General features: G+C 37.4%; 1 protein-coding gene across 9 annotated transcripts in view; it reads right to left on the bottom strand.

The window, feature by feature from the left end:
* Window positions 1-4,890: 4,890 nt before the first annotated feature.
* The window catches only part of LOC115918834 (deleted in malignant brain tumors 1 protein-like), a 40,753-nt gene continuing 27,712 nt past the window's right edge, over window positions 4,891-17,931 (bottom strand). For 8 of the 9 annotated variants that reach the window (XM_030992133.1, XM_030992137.1, XM_030992136.1 and 5 more), the window contains 9 exons: window positions 16,616-16,936; window positions 15,778-16,098; window positions 12,769-13,089; window positions 11,923-12,243; window positions 9,843-9,866; window positions 9,170-9,211; window positions 6,893-7,228; window positions 5,658-5,972; window positions 4,891-5,049 (listed from right to left, as the gene is read on the bottom strand). In XM_030992133.1, coding sequence (XP_030847993.1) covers window positions 5,659-5,972; window positions 6,893-7,228; window positions 9,170-9,211; window positions 9,843-9,866; window positions 11,923-12,243; window positions 12,769-13,089; window positions 15,778-16,098; window positions 16,616-16,936 — 2,000 coding nt within the window. In that variant the 3' untranslated portion in view covers window positions 4,891-5,049; window position 5,658. The remainder of the gene's footprint in view (window positions 5,050-5,657; window positions 5,973-6,892; window positions 7,229-9,169; window positions 9,212-9,842; window positions 9,867-11,922; window positions 12,244-12,768; window positions 13,090-15,777; window positions 16,099-16,615; window positions 16,937-17,931) is intronic. The other variant, XM_030992140.1, reaches the window with a different exon arrangement.

Genomic DNA, 17,931 nt, shown 5'->3' with positions numbered 1-17,931 from the left:
TTAAATCCAGGGGCGGCCGAGCGACTTCCAAAGAAAAGAGACCACTTTCTGGAGAAAAAAGGGCACCTACAAAGGGAAATCTCAAAGCGAATATATACAATTTTTTAGACATTGGTATTTACCCCTACTTTGTGATTACAATCCCTTCTTGTTTTCACGAAGTGACGGTAGTGATGAAAATCGTAACGCAAAGTGAATGCAATTTTTTGTCACTACCGTCACTTCGTAAAAACAGCGACGATTATTATCAGTGATGATTTCAATATCTGTGTCACTTTATACACAAAACAAGATATTGCTTAAGCATCATGCTTTGCATTTGGTTTGATTGTCTAAAAAATTGTTTGCAGGTTTCTTTTCAAATACTCTATTGAAATATACAGTCATAATTATCAATTTTGATTGTGATAAGTTATGATTAAACATCGATCTTTCTCGGTTTCTTTTTTTTCTTTGACGCACTGTATAATACGGACTTGCTGAATAACAGCATTGCGACCGAAGGCAGGTTTTTTTTTCAAATACTCTATTGAAATATACAGATGAAACACACGAAAAAACAAACACACAGAGCTAACGAAATAGACGGGTCGATTAAAATATTTGAATTGATGATTGTTTCCTTCCTGGGAACCCAGTGACGAGTTATTCATCAACCTGTTATCAATGAATGAAATGAACTACAATACTCGGAATCCAGTCTGCAGAAATTACTTGTTGATATTTCGGGCAAATCTCGAGCAAGCTTTCGGATTGTCAAGACCAATCTTTGTTTAAAAAGTATGTATAACAATTGAATATGTTGGTAAACTCGTCTATTGCCTTAGGTTGATATTTTGAAAGTCCTTGGGATCGTGTCATTACAATTTTCATTTTCCTTTTATTACCTTTCCCTTAAAGGGATCCGGTAACTTTGTCTCAGATTCTGAAACAAAAAACGAGTATGGTAAAACAGGTCACTCAAAGATTTTTACTTTTTTGAGGCACTTCTTGATCATTTTGAAGTGCAATTTTTTTAGGGCTTCAATACTACACCATATCACAGACACTGATAACACGTAGGGCCGTGTTTCTCAGATTTAACATTGTTACACGATCCCTTTAAAAAACATGTGAGATTCTTTTAATCAGTTTTCAAAGTACATTTTGTTTTTCATTATTACAAATGCTTGTTTTGCTTGTACATGTTCTTCGTTATTCAGTTATTATATTTGGAAAATTGCAGAAATAAAAGCAAATCAAATCAAATCATACATGGCCGAAGTTGGGGGAGAATGCGGCCCTCCCCCCTCTGAATTTCGAAATTAAAGGGAACCAAAACCTTCATACTAGTTTGAATTTGATTGTAAATTTTAAAGATTTGAATTTGAACAAAATCGGGCAAGGTATGAGGAAGTTGAAATCTTTTTTAAATAACTTGTGACTAGTGGGCGATTTTTGTCGTGTGCTTCAAGTTTCATGTTTTTCCGTCTTTCTTGTGACTGAGATAACCTACTTCCCTGAGAACAAGATATATTATGCAGAGTGATATACTACTTAATAAGTCAGGTCAGAATTGTGAAGTGCCATGTTCAGAAGGCATGGAGAGTTGTTCATATTATGAGATCATCATATTCAATATCGCCCCCTAATGATAAATTATATGAAAAGCTTTAACTTCCTTATTCCTTGAAAACAGATTATTATCATCATAATCGAGAGTTAAGATGTTATTGTATGACTACACGCTTACGAATCGATCCCTATCATTTCAACCCACAACCGCCACCCTCTCTCACACCACACGCATCAATAATGAACTCCCATACCATCGCCCTTCTCCTCCTCCTCTCTCTTTTATCCTTTCTTTCTCTTTCTGCCTCTCTGCCATCTCTCCCTTTCTCTTTCTCACCCCCTCTCTTTCTCTAACTTTCTCCTCCCTTTCACGTACTTTTCCCTATCTCTAATTGGACACGTTTGATGGAGGCCCCCTTTAAAGGACCAAGTTAGTCACTCTCTCCTCTCTCTCTCTCACACGTACGTTTCCCTATCTCTAATTGGACATGTTTGATGGAGGCCCCCTTTAAAGGAAACATTTCAGTCACATGACCAAGTTAGTCACTCTCTCCTCTCTCTCGCTCTCACTCTCTCACGTACGTTTCCCTATCTCTAATTGGACATGTTTGATGGAGGCCCCCTTTAAAGGAAACATTTCAGTCACATGACCAAGTTAGTCACTCTCTCCTCTCTCTCTCTCTCTCGCTCTCTCTCTCTCTCTCTCACGTACGTTTCCCTATCTGTAATTGGACATGTTTGATGGAGGCCCCCTTTAAAGGAAACATTTCAGTCACATGATCAAGTTAGTCACGCTCTCCCCCCTCTCTCTCACGTACGTTTCCCTATCTCTAATTGGACATGTTGGATGGAGGCCTCCTTTAAAGGAAACATTTCAGTCACATGACTAATTTAGTAATTTGTGATAGGCATCAATTGCCAAATACCGATCATGGCTAACAATTGCAAATTAGTTTTCTTTCATATAATATAAAGGGTTTTTCATTTCCTGGACCTATTGGGACTCAAGACGAGTCCGCCCAGACGATTTACAACCATGCTGGACAATAACCACTCGGACAACTACCCCCTGCAACAACTACTTCCTGGGAGAGTATCCTCAGAAAACTAGTTTGGGTAACATTGTGGGGCAATTGACTGGGAATAGTTGTCCAGGAGCTACCGTCCTCATAGTTTGTTGTCCGGGGGTCATATTCATGGGGGTATATATGTCCTTGGATCATATTTCAGATGCAATATGAGATAAATTAGTATCATGATCTGACATAAGATGATAATAAGCCAACAGGTATAAGAATGAGTCAGTTATAATCACTTCTGTAATTACATGCAAGTGACAGATTTTATTCCCAAATACACCATAAATATTCTTTTACATGGAATCATCAAAAAAGTTATCAATTTCGAAGTGTTAAACATGACCAAGATGTTGGGAAGTATTACAAGTCCAAAGGTGCAACGCATTGAAAAGAAATTTAAGGACCACAAAAATACGTTTGTTTTCATTTACGAAAAGATGTTTAACATAGAGACTTTGACATCTGCAAGTCACTTTTTGATATGAATTACGTACACCTGTGTCCTGTAAATACTAATAACTTGTCGAAGTTCATCTTTTAACTTTCTTTCCAGCTGTAATATTTAATGATAAACGGTAAATCTGCGAGTACATTATTTGTTGGTATGACTAGAATTACTTTAATGCTATTACAATTTGGAAATGTAAACATGAATGAATCAAAGCATTAAAAGACAACAAAATACAAAGGAAAACAGATTCTTAAAAATTCGACATTTGAAGATAATTAAAAGTAATTTTTGTGCGTTTGTCAAAGAGGTACGAAATGAAATACCATGTTTACAACGCCATATTTATTTATGATAATAAGATGAGGTTATTCGGGGTCATTCAAATTGTGTTGGTTTTTGTAAATACAGTTTGAAACATTTTAACAAACGAGAAAAAGGCCAATCTTCTATTGCTCTGCGGTCATTGAGCAAAGCACAGTATTGGGTGATCACTTTTCTGCGTCCCTGTGTAGCTCTATCGCACCGTCGTAGGTCACTCCGGGAACTCACAAGCGTTCGCGCAGAACCCTTTGAAGAAATTTGTTTTGCATTCACACATACACCAGTCTTTGTATTTATCACTTTTACCGACTTCACCACTCAAATACAAAGCTAACCAATATCATCGAATGTAGAGGTTAAAGAGTTTGTTTTTTTACAAGGACTTACAAGGACGTTTTTTCATGATTAAAGGGTATGTATTATACGCGACCGCTCGTGAGTTTGTGATTTCGCGGAGTGACGTTGGGCGGTGCGAAAGAGCCTTCCAGAGATGCAGAAGCGTGATCACTCGATCCCGTGCTGTGCTCAAGCTGCGTAAGATCCTACCCATCATTGATTAAATTTTAAGGATAGCAAATACTTTTTTACGACTAAATCTTTGAGAAAATTATATGGACAGAAACTAAAAAGCATCGCCATACTCCGTCATTGCACTGGGACAATTCTACTCGGCCTTTCGTGTACGATAACTGATGCAGGCGCAGTTCTAAAAGGGTAGGTTTAGAGAAGTTTGGGTCCGTGGGCTTGGGGGTCCGTGGGCTTGGGGGTCCTGCCTTCATTGTCTACATTTGTCTCGCTTATATTCACTTACGAAAGAGATGTCCTGTATAATAGAGGTGCCGTCGGACTGTTGATCAGTTGGTTCGTGGTTTGAGTCCCTCAACATTAATCTACATTTGCCACTCTCAACCTAGGTGAATTAAAAGTAATTCCTTTAACTGTTTATCCCCTTATCATGGCAGTTCAGCTACAGCCGGTGAATAATATGGTATTGAAAGCGCATTAGAGTATACTTTTATAATTGTATAGTATATGCTCTTTGTAAATTGACATATTTCAGGGAAATGGGGGTGGGGGGGGGGGGTTCTTAAAGAAATGTTGGGGTTTGATCCCCCAGCCTGTAGAATTGCTACTACATCAGTGTTGAATATAACTACAGAACTCAATAAAGTCACCCTCGCTAACAGTGGCTTGCCACAATGAATAACCATATAAGTAACTATCTCCAACTACTTGAAATTCTCTTCTGCTTTTCATTTTCCCCAAAAAATTGAAAGCCTACTACCATTGCTGTAATGGATTAGAAAAACAAAACAATAGGCGAGACATTAAAATCGAAAATTAACAACCCATAAAATACCTGGGAACCGTTTCACAAAGCCTTTTTTTTATGACAAATGACAAATATTAGTGACAAATCTGGTAATAACCAATCAGAAGCAAGGATTTCGCTAGCTTATACAAAAAACCGGTCATTTGTCACTGATGACAAGTTTTGTGAAGACAGAAAATAGAAGAGATCCATATCCATTGATGAAGTGTATAAAAAAAGGTATACGTTGAAAAAAATCACCATCAAAAGTGAGTTGTAAAATCGACACACCACCATAGCACGCAATATGTATCACGATACATCAGCACCGTCTGGAAAAAGAGATAGATTCAAATATATAATGCATAAATTAATCACTTTCATTATTATCTATGCACCTTAAATTTACCTCGGCATATTGGTTAAGATATTTCCTGCTACCCAAACGTATTGCACAATTTGTAATTTTAATAAGAACCGCGTTTAGGATTCATGGGAAAAAAAATCACGATCGAAGATTGATTATAATGTTTATAATAGTGGGTTCTTCTATAGCGGTCATTGGTGTCAGACTTGACACTCCTGGCACTCCGCAATGAATACCCCCCCCCCCCCCCCCCCCCCCCGGCTTTAGCATGACTGCCACTATTGCATTAAGATTGTATTAATGTCTTGCCAAAAGACGCCAGTGCTGTGGCACTAAAATTCAAACAACGAGTACTGTTACGATGATGACTGTTAAAACTTTACGGATAGAATTACGTCATCACGTCTTCATGAAGCACTATAAATTATCAATTAATAAAAAACGTACCAAAATGTTGTAAAGAACAACTAAGTTTTCATTCGATTTAGGCAAGCTCATCGATTTTTCGAGTTATTTTGATAATTGTCGGGGAAAGGGTATACATATACAGACATCATTACAAAGAAGAATTACCCTAAACGTAACAGAGGACACCCGCGTCCTCGTAGTGCCGACAGTCGTGGATGAGTGGACCATTGCTGGGACAAGCGAAGAGATCGGCTTCGTTTCCAAGACACTCTACATTGTCTAGGACAATTTTATTAGTACCTTCCCCAAACATCGCTTGGCCGATGGCAGCTGCTGTATCACCAAATCCAAGAGCTCGACACACCACTGCAGCATCGGCGTCGTCCCAGAGATCATCACAGACGGTTCCCCATTGTCCATCGTAACGCACTTCGACTCGACCTTCGTTAATTGATTGGCCACCGACAAGACGGATTGATTCTGAGGTTGGTACAAGAGAAATGAGATCAAATGACAAGAAGGATTTAAGAGTTTAATTATCCGATTTGAAACGCAGATTTTCTGCCATTGGTTTTTTAGATACTTTGTTTACTGAGAATGCACTGCAGTTGTTGTGTTAAATGCCCGGAAATGACCATATCACATTTTACCTAGTTGGAAGGATAGGAGGTGGAGTCGCTTTATTCATATCTTAAAATTTCGAGTATATTATGTTGAGGCCAGATTTTCTTTGTATGTTTATTTTATTGAAGCAGTATTTGTTGAAGTTAATTTGCCGAACGATAATAACATAGTTATAGGTATAGAAACAATCTTGCTATTATCAGCGATTCAATTTCTATAGAAATGACAGTATAAATACTGTGCAAGTCATAACCAATGTTACCAATGGAAATACTTCAATTTTTAAAATATAAACAAATCAAAGCCAATGATCAGATTATTGCTATATTGCAATATAATGTTGCAATATTGGGGGGGGGGGTCTTTTCAGAAATAGGCCAAAATCTTGCCAGCAAAATTCCCGCCACATATAGTCACTTTACTGATTTCTCTGTGCTTCAAATCCGATATCTTTATACTTCACTATGGTTATTGAGGAGGAAGCTATGATTCAGGATTAAATATTTCCCTATTACATTAAGATATTTTGTTTTTAAATATTTTATGTTTTGTTAATTTTGCATGGAACAGAATTAAAATAAAGGCGAAGAATCGACAAGTTCGTTTCCTCCAGCAATGGTTCTGAAAATAATCAATTTCTAATCAATTTAACTCAATAATCCATATGAGCCAAATCGTTCATCCTAGAGATACATCACTTGAAATCTTAAGAATAATGACTTAATAAGTTATCAAACCAAAATATATCGTTTTGGCTTTCAAATCACATAACTCACCGGATGATGTGCTGATGCATCGCACTCCTGCGTCTTCAGCATGCACGCAGTTGTGACTGAGTGGTCCGTTACTAGGACACGAGAAGAGATCCGTTTCAGTTCCGACACACTGTACGTCGTCAAGAATGATGTCTCCACTCCCTTGTCCAAAGGCAGCATTTCTAAGGGCACTCCCGCTCTCACCTAGACCAAGAATTTGACACACCACTGTCGCATCGGTGTCGTCCCAGAGATCATCACAGACGGTTCCCCATTGTCCGTTGTATTCGATTTCGACTCGACCTTCGTTACCTGATGACCCATCGACAAGACGGATTGCACCTAAAGTTTGCGAGACTGTAAAACATCACATTATTCGCACACCAACTTTCAAAGTTCTGCCTATAGCTCTGTCTTTTGAATTGATTTGCTAAATTATTGCTTGTAATACTTTGACCTTACCCTCAATAAGTTATCAGAACAATTTTGTATATTCTAGATAAGCAACTTGCAATCTTTAGACTTAAATGCCTCAAAGTTACACTAAAAAGGATGCCGTTTCGCATTTGAAATGGCAAAACTCACCAGATGGTGTGCTGCCGCTCCCCAATCCCTTCTCATTGATTTTGATCGCAATCTACTTTAATATTTCTGTCAGTGTTTGATATTGAAGAAACAGCTGTCACGAACTGACGGTTAGTTAATTTGCCGAACGATAATAACGTAGTTATAGGTATAGAAACAATCTTGCTATTATCAGCGATTCAATTTCTATAGAAATGACAGTATAAATATGCAAGTCATAACCAATGTTACCAATGGAAATACTTCAATTTTTAAAATATAAACAAATCAAAACCATTGATCAGATTATTGAAGATCCTCAAGAAGTTGCAATATGGGGGGGGGGGGTCTTTTCAGGAATAGGCCAAAATCTTGCCAGCAAAATTCCCGCCACAGATAGTCACTTTACTGATTTCTCTATGCTTCAAATCCGAAATCTTTATACTTCACTATGGTTATTGAGGTGGAAGCTATTTATGTTATCAATGGAATGAAAATAAAGCAGATTTCTGGTTATGACGAAATTAGTCAATTGTTTATAGAAAACATGCACCATATCGTCGGCCTTATGCCAAAAGGGCCTTAACCCGATTTGGGGGGTTATTGAGTTATTAATATCACCTTGTAGATTTCATCATTCTCTTTAAAATGATGTGCTTCACTTGTTAAAATTCGATTTATTTATGAAGATAATTATGAATTTCAAAAGGGCCTTAACGCGTATCTCATCTTTTTCCTTACGCCAAAAGGGCCTTAACCTACACGGATGATCCATTTGCGTTAGGAGGGCCTTTCTGGCAAACCAAAGGTGTTGCGAAACAAGAAAATTTCCTTATGCCAAAAGGGCGCTAACTATGCGCGCGTACGCGCGCATAGTTACGCGCACGATAACGGCAGGTTAAGGCACTTTTGGCATAACGCCGCGTAGGTTACGCCCCTTTTGGCATAATGCCGAGTAGGTTACGGCCCTTGTGGCATAACATACGCTAACATACGCTACATTCAAGCCTTATGCCAAAAAGGCCCTAACATGTTTTTTGCACATAGCATGTACAATTTTGAATATTTTATAACAAATTTAACACATTTCATGTAAAACTTAATAACTTAACACATTTATCGAAATTGGCTTCAAAAGCAAAAAAACGACCACAAACTTTTGATTATTAGAGAGGCCAAAACCTTTAAACGCGATTATCTCGGAATGGCCAAAAGCAGTTAAGGCCCTTTTGGCATAAGGCCGACGATATATTGTTTACCCCTTTATAGTTCACATTTTTAATATGTCTATTAATACAGGAGTTGTACCACAAGCTATGAACTTGCTTAAGTGGTTCCCAATCTTTAGCAAGGGGATTCACTACAGTTTGGAAATCGCAGACCATCATCATTATTGACATGCCTATCTACAATTCGTGAATTTTTTTGTTATGTTCGAACACTTAATTTTCTCCCTTCAATTAATATCTGATACGATTCGAAGTCTGGTTTTCAAGCACATGCACTGTTAATATTAATTTATATTAATTAACATAGTAGCATGTTCCATTGATGTTCCAAAGGCACACACATGTGTGTTAATTTTGTTTGTGTAAATATATATACATTTCTTCAAGGAAGGTGGTTCAATTTATTTTTATGTATTTTTCTTTACAAATTTCAATGAAAATCTCGTGCGTTTGTCTTAAATATGGTTGAAATCATCCGTGCAATATCGTGCCATAATTAACTTACCGTTTAATAATGCATAATGGTATGAAGATTCACTGTTGTAACCTGTTAGAAAAAAGCGGGAGAGATTTTTTGTATGAATATATATTGTATTCAGGCCATTAATTTGGCATACTAAGATGATTAATCAAAAATATACAAGAAAAGTTTGATAATCACTTGACTAAGCCACTTTGTATATTATCGAGCATTTCTAAGCGACATAACAAAAACTGTCGGATAACAAAATTATCAAATTTGGTTACACGATAACGAGGAATTAAATAAATATAAACATCGATCTTCTGACTAGTTGAATGTGAATGGCTGAATGTCTTTTAATAAATTATCCAAATAAATCACTTTCTCCGCTTAACAGAAAGATCAATTTAGTGAGTAGGAATATCAAAATGTTTCAAAATGGAGCTATCAAGTGTTACCACTTTGCAAAAAGGTGCAGTTGCATGCTAGGTGTGTATGCCAAAGAACACAACGTGTCAATATGACGCAAATAAAGACCTTGCTATAACATTTTGAACGTCCGGTTTGCTAACGTTATGAACACATTATGTGTTTTCAGGGAAGCTGGTTTAGCTAACTCATTTGCTTTTCTTTCCCAATTTTAATGCAAATTTCGTGTACGTGTCATCTATGTTGATGATATAACCAGTGCAATCTCATGGCATGATTAACTTACCAAACGGATAGCCACTGGAGTTGTCTAAGAAGAGAAAAAAAGTAAATATTAATAATACATATCTACCTTATTAAGCCCATTATGTCGCTATGATAACAAAATAACACAAACATTAAACAAGACAAGCTTCATAATCACTTGGGGAAGAATGAATTCGACCATACGGTAGGGGTGTTCCGAGATCTCTCTCTAAGGCTTTCGATACGAAAAAAACATGATATCCTTCTTTACAAACTCTCTAACTAATATTTAGTAATTGATAGTGCTTACTCAGGTAATAAATCCATTGACTGCGATGTACCTCAGGTCTTAAATCTAGGCCCGCTATTGTTTATTATATAATTTACTGATTTCGACAGGTCATCAAATCCTTTGTCTTTTATTCTCTTAGCAGACGACTCTAATATTTCTTTTCATATAAAGATCCTGAACTTTTACTCACAACAATTGATTTTGAAATTAAGCTTTAACAAATTGGGTCAGGATTAACAAATTTTCACTTAATTTGCTAAAAAATAAATAAATGCTTTTTAGTAATATAAAAGAAAATACACTTGGAGAAATTATTCTTGATAACACTTTTATGGAAAGGGTTTCTACTATACAATTCTTAGGAATAATATTGGATGAGAGGTTATCGTGGAAACCACATAATAAAAATAGATGATAGAAACGGTGCTTATCAAGCGCCTACCACCGAAGTCTGTAAGCGCTATAACATATTCATAATTTGTGCAAAAATAATTTCCAGAATTATTCATAAACTTAACAAAGTTGAATAGTTAATGTTTTTCCGTCACAAATATTGAATTTGTACTCTAATCTAGACTTGTTCATATTTGAATTATGACATTCTAGCCTAGGCAACTGTGCAGACTCGTTATTGGACAAAACTTCTTCACAAAAATGCCAAATGTATTATAAGTAATTTAGCACATACAGATCCACTCTTGTACAAAATTTTAAAGATTCGTGATTTGTTTTCTTATACTTTTGGGATTTTTTATTATTTCGGCCAGTAAAAATGAGTTACCAGAAGTTCTTTTAACAATATTTAGGGAAAAATACCGAATTACACAGGTACCCCTTCAGTGTAGTGGGCTACTATCGACTTCCAAAAATGAGAACCATACTTGCTATAAAAAAAAATGTACAGGACCCAAAACTTTCTATGGTCTCAGGAATGCACTTTGGTGTCATTTTCTCCACAGTATAAAAAATCTATCTTTCCATCTACCCACCTATCTATCTATCTCTAATATTCCCCCACCTCCTCTATTTTTCTCTCTTCCACTTTTAACTGTAAAATGTTTTATTTCGTTTCATTTCTGTTTTTGTTTCAGTCCAGCGTATGTTTATTCTGTTTTTTTGTTCTTCCGTCCCTATACTTTATTAGTTTAATTCAGTGAACCTACATTAAACAAGCCTATTTTTTTAGATAAATGTTCACTTTTCATTTCCGTATTTATTGGTTTGCAGGACATTATTTCTTGTTGTTAAGAACTATGATTCAGGATTAATTATTTATTGAATGTTTTTAAATGTATTATGTTTTGTTAATTTTGTTAGGAACATGAATCAAAATCAAGGCGAAGAATCGACATGTTCGTTTCCTCCAGCAATGGTTCTCAAAAAAAAAATTCAAATCAATTTTATTTTCTGCTTAGCTCTTTACTTTGTTATTGTTTCTGGAAATAACTTGACCTTTAACTCAATAATCCATATGAGCAAAATCGTTCATCCTAGAGATACATCACTTAACATCTTAAGAATAATGACTTAATAAGCTATCAAACCAAAAAATATCGTTTTAGCTTTCAAATCACAGAACTCACCAGATGATGTGCTGCTGCATCGCACTCCTGCGTCTTCAGCGTCGATCGCAGCCTATTTATTATATTTATGACGGTGTATCATATTAAAGAATCAACAGTCACGCTCTAAACCTCATCATTGACCCAGTGTCATTAGTCCTGCCTTTATTTGCCAGTCAAAGGTAATGAAATAAACAAATAACCTAATAATTTGAAGGTATCAAACTAAAAGATATTGTTTAAGGCTTTCAAATGACAAGACTCACCAGATGATGTGCTGCCGCATTGAACTCCTGCATCTTCAGCGTGCACACAGTTGTGACTGAGTGGTCCGTTACTAGGACACGAGAAGAGGTTCGATTCAGTTCCGGTACACTGAACATTGTCAAGAATGATGTCTCCACTACCTTCTCCAAATGCAGCACTACCAAGGGCACTCGCAGTCTCACCTATACCAAGAATTTGACACACAACTCTAGCATCGGTGTCGTCCCATTGATCATCACAGACGGTTCCCCATTGTCCGTTGTAATTGATTTCGACTCGGCCTTCGTTACTTGATGAGCCATCGACAAGACGGATTGCACCTAACGTTGCGAGAGTGTAAAACATCAAATTAGTTGCACACCAACTTTCATAGTTCTGCCTATAGCTCTGTCTTTTTAATTTTTTTGCAGAATTATTGCTTGAAATACTTTGACATCACCCTCAATAAATCATCAGAACAATTGTGTACATCCTAGAGAAGCAACTTGAAATATTCAGACTTGAAAGCCTCAAAGTTACACTAAAAAGATTTCCCTTTCTTAAAGGCTGACAAGTTACACTAGAAATAGATTTTGTTTCGCCTTTTAAATGACAAAACTCAGCAGATAGTGTGCTGCCGCTCCCTTATCCATTCTTATTGATTTTGATTGCAATCTTTTTTAATGTTTCTTTCAGTGTAAAATATTAAAGAAGCAGCTGTCACGGTCTATATATTAGCATTTACCCTTTATCTCCAGTCCTGCCTGTATTTCTTAGTAAAAAGTAATGAAAAACAAAATTACCTAAGGATGTGAGGGTATCAAACAAAAAGATATTGTTTAAGGCTTTCAAATCACAGAACTCACCAGATGATGTGCTGATGCATCGCACTCCTGCGTCTTCACCATGCCCGCAGTTGTGACTGAGTGGTCCGTTATTAGGACACGAGAAGAGATCCGTTTCAGTTCCAACACACTGAACGTCGTCAAGAATGATGTCTCCAATCCCTTGTCCAAATGCAGCACTCCCAAGGGCACTCCCGCTCTCACCTAGACCAAGAATTTGACACACCACTGCCGCATCGGTGTCGTCCCAGAAATCATCACAGACGGTTCCCCATTGTCCGTTGTAATTGACTTCAACTCGACCTTCGTTACTTGATGAGCCATCGACTAGACGGATTGATACTGAATATGGCGAGAGTGTAATAATACAGCATTTATTATGCGCCATCGATCTAGTAAACTATTCTGAGGCACAGAGAGAAATTATTACCCTGGCTTTAGCACAGCTGCTGTTAAGGAGCTCTAGCATTTCAAGGAGTTAATTCCTACCAGGTACCCACTTACATCTTCTGGGTCGAGTGTGGCGAATGTAGATCAATATCTTGCTAAAGGATATTAGTGCCGCGGCGGGACTCGAACCGCGGACCTTGTGTGTGATCGACAGTCTGGTGACGTGTCCATACGACCACGACACCTCTAGTGTAATACATCAGATTATTCGCACACCAAGTTAAAATTCCCATAAAGCTCCTTCCTTTTTGTTAAGTCTTTTGGGAAATTATTTCTTGAAATACATTGATCGGACCTTTAGTAAGTCATAAGAACAATCTTCTTTATCCTAGAGATGCAACTTAAGTTTTGTTGACTTAACAGCTATCAAGTTACACTTGAAATAGATGTCGTTTGCCTTGCAAATATCGAAACTCACCAATTTAATGGTTTACTGCCGTTCCTAAACTTATTTTCATTGATGTTGATCGCGAACTTGTTTAGATATTTGTGTATGTGTATCATGTTAAAGAAGCAACCGTTTATTATCTAAAGCGTAGCATTGGCATTTTGCCATCAGTCTTTAACCTTCATTTTTTTAGTAAAAAGTAATGAAAAACAAAATGACCTAAGGATGTGAGGGTATCAAACAAAAAGATATTGTTTAAGGCTTTCAAATGACAAGACTCACCAGATGATGTGGTGATGCATTGCACTCCTGCGTCTTCAGCGTGCACACAGTTGTGACTGAGTGGTGCGTTACTAGGACACGAGAAGAGGTTCGTTTCAGTTCCGGTACACTCAACATTGTCAAGAATGATGTCTCCACTCCCTTGTCCAAAGGCAGCACTACCAAAGGCACTCCCGCTCTCACCTAGACCAAGAATTTGACACACCACTGCCGCATCGGTGTCGTCCCACAGATCATCACAGACGGTTCCCCATTGTCCGTTGTAATTGACTTCAACTCGACCTTCGCTACTTGATGAGCCATCGACAAGACGTATTGATGCCGTCAAGGCTGACAAAAGAGTAATACATAAAAACATTCGCACACCAAGTTTGATTCTCTATCTAGTATATATATTCCCTTTTGAAGTGTTTTGAGAAATTAGTTTTTGGAATAACTTGACCTTACCCTCATTAAGTCATCAGAAAATTATCGTTCATCTTAGAAACGTAACTTGAAATCTTTTGAATAAAAAGCTTATAAGTTATAACAGAAAATGATACCATTTTGGCTTTAAGATTACTTAAATCACCAAATGGTGTGCTGCCGCTTCTAAACCCATTCTCATTGGTGTTGATCGCAATGCTTTTTAAATATTTATGTAAGTATATCATATTAAAGAAGCAACTGTTACGATATAAACCGTAACATTGACAATTAAACATCAGTCTTACCTTCACTTTTTCAGTCAAAGGTAGTGGAGTATGTAAATTTTTATAAATATTGTCAAGATATCGAACAAAAATATATCTTTTAGGCATTCAAATGACAACACTCACTGGATGGTGTGCTGCTGCACTGCACTCCTGCGTCTTCTCCATGTATGCAGTTGTGACTGAGTGGTTCGTTACTAGGACACGAGAAAAGATCCGTTTCAGTTCCGACACACTCAACATTGTCCAGAATGATGTCTCCACTACCTTCTCCAAATGCAGCACTACCAAGGGCACTCCCGCTCTCACCTAGACCAAGAATTTGACACACCACTGCTGCATCGGTGTCGTCCCAGAGATCATCACAGACGGTTCCCCATCGTCCGTTGTAATTGACTTCGACTCGTCCTTCGTTACTTGATGAGCCATCGACTAGACGGATTGATACTGAATTTGGCGAGAGTGTAACAATACAGCATTTATTATGCGACATCGATCTCGTAAACTATTCTGAGGCACAGAGAGAAATTATTACCCTGGCTTTAGCACAGCTGCCATTAAGGCGCTCTAGCATTTCAAGGAGTTAATTCCTACCAGGTCCCCACTTACATCTTCTTGGTCGAGTGTGGCGAATGTAGATCAATGTCTTGCTAAAGGATATTAGTGCCGCAGCGGGACTCGAACCGCGGACCTTGTGTGTGATCGACAGTCTGGTGACGTGTCCATACGACCACGACACCTCTAGTGTAATACATCAGATTATTCGCACACCAAGTTTTAATTCGCATTTTAAAAGCTCTCTCCTTTTCGTTAAGTCTATGGGGAAATTATTTCTTGAAATACTTTGATCGAACCTTTAGTAATTCATAAGAACAATCTTTTTTATCCCAGAGATGCAACTTGAGTTATTTTTACTTAACATCTAACAAGTTGAAATAGATGTCGTTTTGCCTTGCAAATAACGAAACTCACCAATTTAATGGTTTACTGCCGCTCCTAAACTTATTTTCATTGATGTTGATCGCGAACTTGTTTAGATATTTGTGCATGTGTATCATGTTAAAGAAGCAACCGTTTATTATCTAAAGCGTAGCTTTGGATTTTTCCATCAGTTTTATCCTTTTTTCAGTGAAAGGTAATGGAGTATATACATTTCCTAATATTGTCAAGTTATCAAACAAAAAGATGCCTTTAAGGCTTTTAAATGACAACACTCACCGGATGGTGTGCTGGTGCATTGCACTCCTGCGTCTTCACTATGCCCGCAGTTGTGACTGAGTGGTCCGTTACTAGGACACGAGAAGAGATCCGTTTCAGTTCCGACACACTGAACATTGTCAAGAATGATGTCTCCACTACCAGGTCCAAATGCAGCACTACCAAGGGCACTCCCGCTCTCACCTAGACCAAGAATTTGACACACCACTGCCGCATCGGTGTCGTCCCACAGATCATCACAGACGGTTCCCCATTGTCCGTTGTAATTGACTTCAACTCGACCTTCGTTACTTGATGAGCCATCGACAAGACGGATTGCACCTAAACGTTGCGAGAGTGTAAAACATCAACACACCAACTTTCATAGTTCTGCCTATAGCTCTGTCTTTTTAATTTTTTGCAGAATTATTGCTTGAAATACTTTGACATCACCCTCAATAAATCATCAGAACAATTGTGTACATCCTAGAGAAGCAACTTGAGATCTTCAGACTTGAAAGCCTCAAAGTTACACTAAAAAGATTGCCGTTCCCTTAAAGCTGACAATTTACACTAGAAATAGATTTTGTTTCGCCTTTTAAATGACAAAACTCAGCAGATAGTGTGCTGCCGCTCCCTTATCCATTCTTATTGATTTTGATTGCAATCTTTTTTAATGTTTCTTTCAGTGTAAAATATTAAAGAAGCAGCTGTCACGGTCTATACATTAGCATTTACGCTTTATCTCCAGTCCTGCCTGTATTTCTTAGTGAAAAGTAATGAAAAACAAAATTACCTAAGGATGTAAGGGTATCAAACAAAAATATATTGTTTAAGGCTTCCAAATAACAAGACTCACCAGATGATGTGCTGATGCATTGCACTCCTGCGTCTTCAGCGTGCACACAGTTGTGACTGAGTGGTGCGTTACTAGGACACGAGAAGAGATCCGTTTCAGTTCCGACACACTGAACATTGTCCAGAATGATGTCTCCACTACCTTGTCCAAAAGCAGCACTCCCAAGGGCACTCCCACTCTCACCTAGACCTAGAATTTGACACACGACTGTAGCATCGGTGTCGTCCCAGTAATCATCACAGACGGTTCCCCATTGTCCGTTGTAATTGACTTCAACTCGACCTTCGATACTTGATGAGCCATCGACAAGACGGATTGATGCTGAATTTGGAAAAAGAGTTATACATCAAATGATTGGCACATCAATTTTTATATTCTGAATGTAGCTCTTTCCTTTCAAAAGGTTTTCGGGAAATTGTTTCTTGATATGCCTTAACCTAACCCTCAGTAAATTACGAGAACAATCTCGATTATTCAAGAGACGTAATTTGAATTCTTTTGAGTTCTAAGCTAACAAGTTACGCTAGAAATAGACTTCATTGCGCCATTCAAAAGACAAAACTCACAAGATGGTGTGCTGCCGCTCCCTAATCCATTCTCATTGATGTTGATCGCAATCTATTTTTAATATTTCTATTTGTATATCATATTAAAGAAGCAATTGTCACGATCTGAACTTGTATCATTGACGCTTTGTCATCAGTCCTGCCTTCATTTTTCAGTCAAAAGTAATGAAAAACAAAATTACCTAAGGATGTAAGGGTATCAAACAAAAATATATTAGTCCGTGGGCCAGAGGGGGCTACCGTGCACCCCCCCCCCTATGATCCTACTTCTTGGGTGTCATCTTGTTCATTGGGATCCATAATATCAGAAAAAAGACGTTCCCAAGAAAAAAACTCATTTGGACACTGTTTTTTTGCTCCTTATTTGAAGATATGTAAAAATGTCAGTTTTTCGTGTTTTGCACACTTTCTTAGGGTTTGTGAATTATGTGCTTACATTTTACCCTGTTTCTCAGCAGATATAACTCTAATCTCCACCAAATTAATACACAATCTTCATAAATCATACAACAATGGGTAGACAAAATTATTTTAATATGTTTTAATGTCTTCTATTATTAATGACGTCATAAATTTGCATATAATTAAATATGCAAATTTTCATCTCAAAATCTGTCAAAATTACCTGAAAGTTGTATTTTTTCGGTTATGTCATTGATAAATCATTGTAACCCCTAAAATGTGTATAATATTGTGTATTTATATCTCCCCTATACATGTTTCCTGCAAAAAATTATCTTTAGAAATGTT

Source organism: Strongylocentrotus purpuratus, unplaced genomic scaffold, assembly GCF_000002235.5.
Source record: "Strongylocentrotus purpuratus isolate Spur 01 unplaced genomic scaffold, Spur_5.0 spur5_scaffold_2, whole genome shotgun sequence".
Classification (NCBI taxonomy): Eukaryota; Metazoa; Echinodermata; class Echinoidea; order Camarodonta; family Strongylocentrotidae; genus Strongylocentrotus; species Strongylocentrotus purpuratus.
This window is presented reverse-complemented; position numbering and strand designations above follow the sequence as displayed.